The sequence below is a fragment of the Aplysia californica genome, unplaced genomic scaffold (genome assembly GCF_000002075.1).
Source record: "Aplysia californica isolate F4 #8 unplaced genomic scaffold, AplCal3.0 scaffold00296, whole genome shotgun sequence".
Classification (NCBI taxonomy): Eukaryota; Metazoa; Mollusca; class Gastropoda; order Aplysiida; family Aplysiidae; genus Aplysia; species Aplysia californica.
Genome location: NW_004797566.1, coordinates 452,444 through 456,674, shown reverse-complemented (window position 1 = coordinate 456,674; position 4,231 = coordinate 452,444). Strand labels below are relative to the sequence as shown.

The 4,231-nt window shown below is 38.5% G+C and overlaps 1 protein-coding gene across 2 annotated transcripts in view; it reads right to left on the bottom strand.

The window, feature by feature from the left end:
- Nucleotides 1–3,182: 3,182 nt before the first annotated feature.
- Nucleotides 3,183–4,231, bottom strand: part of LOC101854177 (endoglucanase A) — a 17,386-nt gene continuing 16,337 nt past the window's right edge. For both annotated transcript variants that reach the window (XM_005101732.1, XM_035970628.1), the window contains exon 11: nt 3,183–3,692. In XM_005101732.1, the coding sequence (XP_005101789.1) occupies nt 3,625–3,692 (68 nt within the window). In that variant the 3' untranslated portion in view covers nt 3,183–3,624. The remainder of the gene's footprint in view (nt 3,693–4,231) is intronic.

Below are 4,231 nucleotides of genomic sequence, written 5' to 3'. Positions count from 1 at the left end.
AAGTGTAACAACCGACCGTGCGAATCAGGCTGAAGCCATTGTGGACCAGGCCCGTTCCGTTTTTTCGACGCCGTTCTTTTGCCATGACGGGGAGAAGAATCAACCTGGTCGAACTGCTATGTGGTGTCACCATCGACCGGGCGGCCAGAGTTACAACCAGCAAGGCACGCATTTTAACACAGTCGATGCCAAATGATTTGTCCGACTCAAAGTCTCAAAACCAAATCTTAAAAATTGGGTAGCCTCGAAGGTCTTGGGAAAACCAGAAACCCAGAGATAAGTATGTTGCTTTTCCCTTTCGAGAAATTTCCGAAACCCAAACACTTACAGACAAAGTTGAGTACACTCAGCATCTGCCACCATCACCAGTTTCTGTTACCTGAAAATATGAAAAGCTTCAACGCATTAATAGATTCTATTAGGTTATCTAAGTGGCGTTTCGAGTTGAACGTTCATCACCGGAAGGACCTAGCCAAATAGGACATTTGTATAAAGTGCTTTCACGAAGATCAAAACGTTGGACCGAGCTGAGGCTCGAATTCCCGAGTCAGCAATCTCGTGATTACGTTCCGGTAACGTAACCACCGAGTTACCGACACAACATTCTTTCCTTTGGTCAACTATTTCAGAACAAATCTAATTATGATAAGCATTGGTTCACTATATGTACCAGAGAATAACTATTGCTGTCTGTGGTGTAGCGTTTAGGCACGTCGCAGTCGCATGCAGAAGACTGGATTTTAATTTCAATGTTTATCAAGGGTACCTCTGTCTTTCTGATGAAACATCGTATTCGTACCCCTCTTAGCCCTGGGTAACCCTGTTTTTCTCTCTCCTCTGAGCTCCTGACTCTTTCTGCAGCCTTTCCACTGCTACTATCTGGTCCCTTATTACTCCTGCCTTTCAGCCACATCCATGATCTTCTGGTAGGAAAGATCTACACCCAGTAGTCTCGAAAAATGGCGAAAAATCTCGGCGCTCCCGAATGCAGGTTGCGCAGGTTAAAAATCTCTTGGTGGTCTAAAATTGATAAGAGTAGGCTTCGGCACCACCCGTGCAAAATTTAAAATTTCCTACCAACTGAAAATGTTTAATGTATCCCGCGCCCGCGCGCTAATATGACCTTATGTAGTTGTGAGCGCCGTAAAATACTTACCAAAAAAAAAAAGCAAATCAAAACAAAACAACAACATTAAAATCCATCAATAATTTATCTCTATAAACAAACGGATGGCTCCAACCTTTTGATTGATATCTTAGCAATTTGTCAAGACGCAGGAAGTATGTTCTCATATTAAGTTATTAAATATATGGAGAAGACATAAACGTAGTCCATGTACTGTTGAACTACCATCGGAAGCATGCAAGTTTGTTATAGGCCCAGTTTGTCACAGGCCTCCACTGTACCCTGCATGATAAAAGATATCACTGAAACTCTCAAAATGAGTAAATTAATGATTGATTGATTGTACGAATGGAATTTTATTTTTCAATTGTTTTCAATGAAAGAACATTTATTGTCGAAATTTTACACAGTAGAATCTAATTTAAATTTGCTTTGATTTGCATACAAATAAAGAAGAAATATTGAACAACACAAGCTGAATTGAAATTTTAGAGGGACTATCTCTGCATCGTCAATTTGAAGGTGGAGAATTTAAAAAACTTAAGTTGCAACTACAGTGTTAAAGTGCTGTAATAATGACTGTCATCAATAGTCAAATACCTAAATAAAACTGAGACAAACTGGGCCTGTGACAAACTGGGCAGCGCCCCTATCTTATACCTGGTTACCTGGTTGTGCCATCTCTGGCTCATGGGTTAAACGGACAATAATTTCCTAGCTGACATCATGCACTCTGTCATATTAGGAACCAGTCCATGCCTTGATCATCTCTCTCTCTCTCTCTCTCTCTCTCTCTCTCTCTCTCTCTCTCCCTCTCTCTCTCTCTGTCTATCTATCAAATCCATCTATCGATGTTTCGATCTATTAATCTAATGGTGCATATTATTCACCGTAAGGGAGATAATAGTAACTTTTAACATTATATCAGAATTCTAATAGATTACTTCCCATAAGGTACGCATTGGGCGATACTGAAGTGGGTTATTTATGACTAGGAATGTTTCTTTATTCGCGATGTAAGACATAATTAATTACATCTATCTGAACTTGTGGACAGAGTGTGTGTGTGTGGGGAGTGGGGGTCGTAAGCCACTTGAATTTCCGACTTTCAAAGATATTCGCCGCCTAATAACGTTTATAAAGGGGGGGGGGGTGCAGGGGGTGTCAAACCCACACCATTTTCATTTCAATGACGTTTGCGCGAATTCAAGTCGTTCTCAGAATGTTGAAGGGGACACTGCCGCATTGGACCTCATTGGACCATGTGACAGTGGGTGTCTCAAATTGTGAATTCAAAATGTTTCCAGGAAATTGAAATAAACACAATGCGAAAACAAACAACAACAAATCAAAACGAAAACAAACAAACAAAAAGACAAACACAAACGGTGTACAGCAATGCCAACATGAGAATCGTTCGCCACGTTTAGTGAGTTTACAACCAGCTTGGCTTTTCAATTATCCTGCTCTGAACCAACAACGCTTACAACTTCTCTTTGGACGTTGAGCATTCAAATACAGACAATTACCATTCACTACATTTCGTCTGAATTTTCATGTATTTAAATACAACACAGACTGGTGGCATTCAAACGGCAGGTGCCCCTCATACTTGGTGATTTGGGGTCAAATCCCGAATGTTGAGTTATTTCTGATCGGTGACGTTCATCCACTTTTGCATCTAAAAGCAATTATTGACAAAATAAAACAATTTTCTTTTCCATGTAAAACATTATCCTTGAAAACATGAACATAGCAAACATTTTGGGAATTTTTCCCAAAAACCAAACTCAAAACCTTTGTTGTAGTTTGCATACTACGATTCTAATTTTTATTCTACATGCATTAAACTTTGAGGAACTCTTTGGTAAATACAAACACAGTTGCATAAAATCATACAATTTTAAAAGATAGATTTGCAACAGATTGTGTAAACTACATTAGATGACCTGCTACATGTTTAAATAAAACTCAAAGAAGAGAGTCAGTTTGAAACAAATTTCAAAACTCTAATATGACATTTAAGAACTTCAATCTCACCGATATGGTAAGGGGTGGGGGAGGGGGGGGATTTGGAGGATCATTTTTTTTAATGGAATTATTTTATGGTGTTTATTTTCAAGATGAGAGCCGTTTCCAGAACAACTGTAGTAAGCATACATGCACAAAAAGCGTCATGTAAAGATTTCACCATATCTAAGTCACATAAATAATATTATATAGATTTTTTAAAATCGCAAGTTCTTGGTTTAGAAAATGGGCCTCAAAGGTCGCCCCTATCTTTATGTTCCACAACTAAAGATCAGGAAAACACCTAATTAAAGCCATGATTCTAACAAACAGATTGAGAACTAATATTGTATTCAAGATTACAAAGACAAATTTCAATAGTACACTATTCAATCTATATTGAAGAGAAATGAACATTAAAACGGTAACGATATGTCCTGCAGAACATTAAGAGAGCCATCAGGTCATCGTCGGACGAGTTGACGCCCTTAGTTTTTGCATTGACAGTCGGTGCGTACGCTTGGCATTTGGTGGTGCTGTTGCAAAGAGATAATACCTGCAACAAAAGAAAATACAAATGTAATATTCCCTTAATAATCCTGCTCTGAGCTAACAATCATGAGATATAGCTTCTCTTGGACGTGGAAATTAGAAATACAAATATTCGCCATTCACAACACTTCGTCTGGAATTTGATGTATTTAAATACAACACAGTCTAGTGACATTAAAAGGACAGGGTGCCCTTTATACTTGGTGATTTAGGGTCAAATACCGAAGTTTGAGTTGTTCATGATACCTGCAACATAAGAAAATAGAATTTAATGGCCGCTATTTTGTTTAGTTGACCTTGTGTGGGCCTATCCATGATGGGCCTAAATGTTTTCAAACAAAGTACTATTCAACGAAAATGGAGACTATGTTGCGAAATAGAAATCTGATCCTCAGATGCTCCCAGTTAAACGAAACATTTATTGTGTAGACAACTTACAGTATTGATGCTGAGAGTGACAGTCTATTTATTTTCTGCAAATGTTTTTTCTATATCTCAATCAAAGGTACTCTTTCCCTTTATCTGCATCTCTCTCTCTCTCTC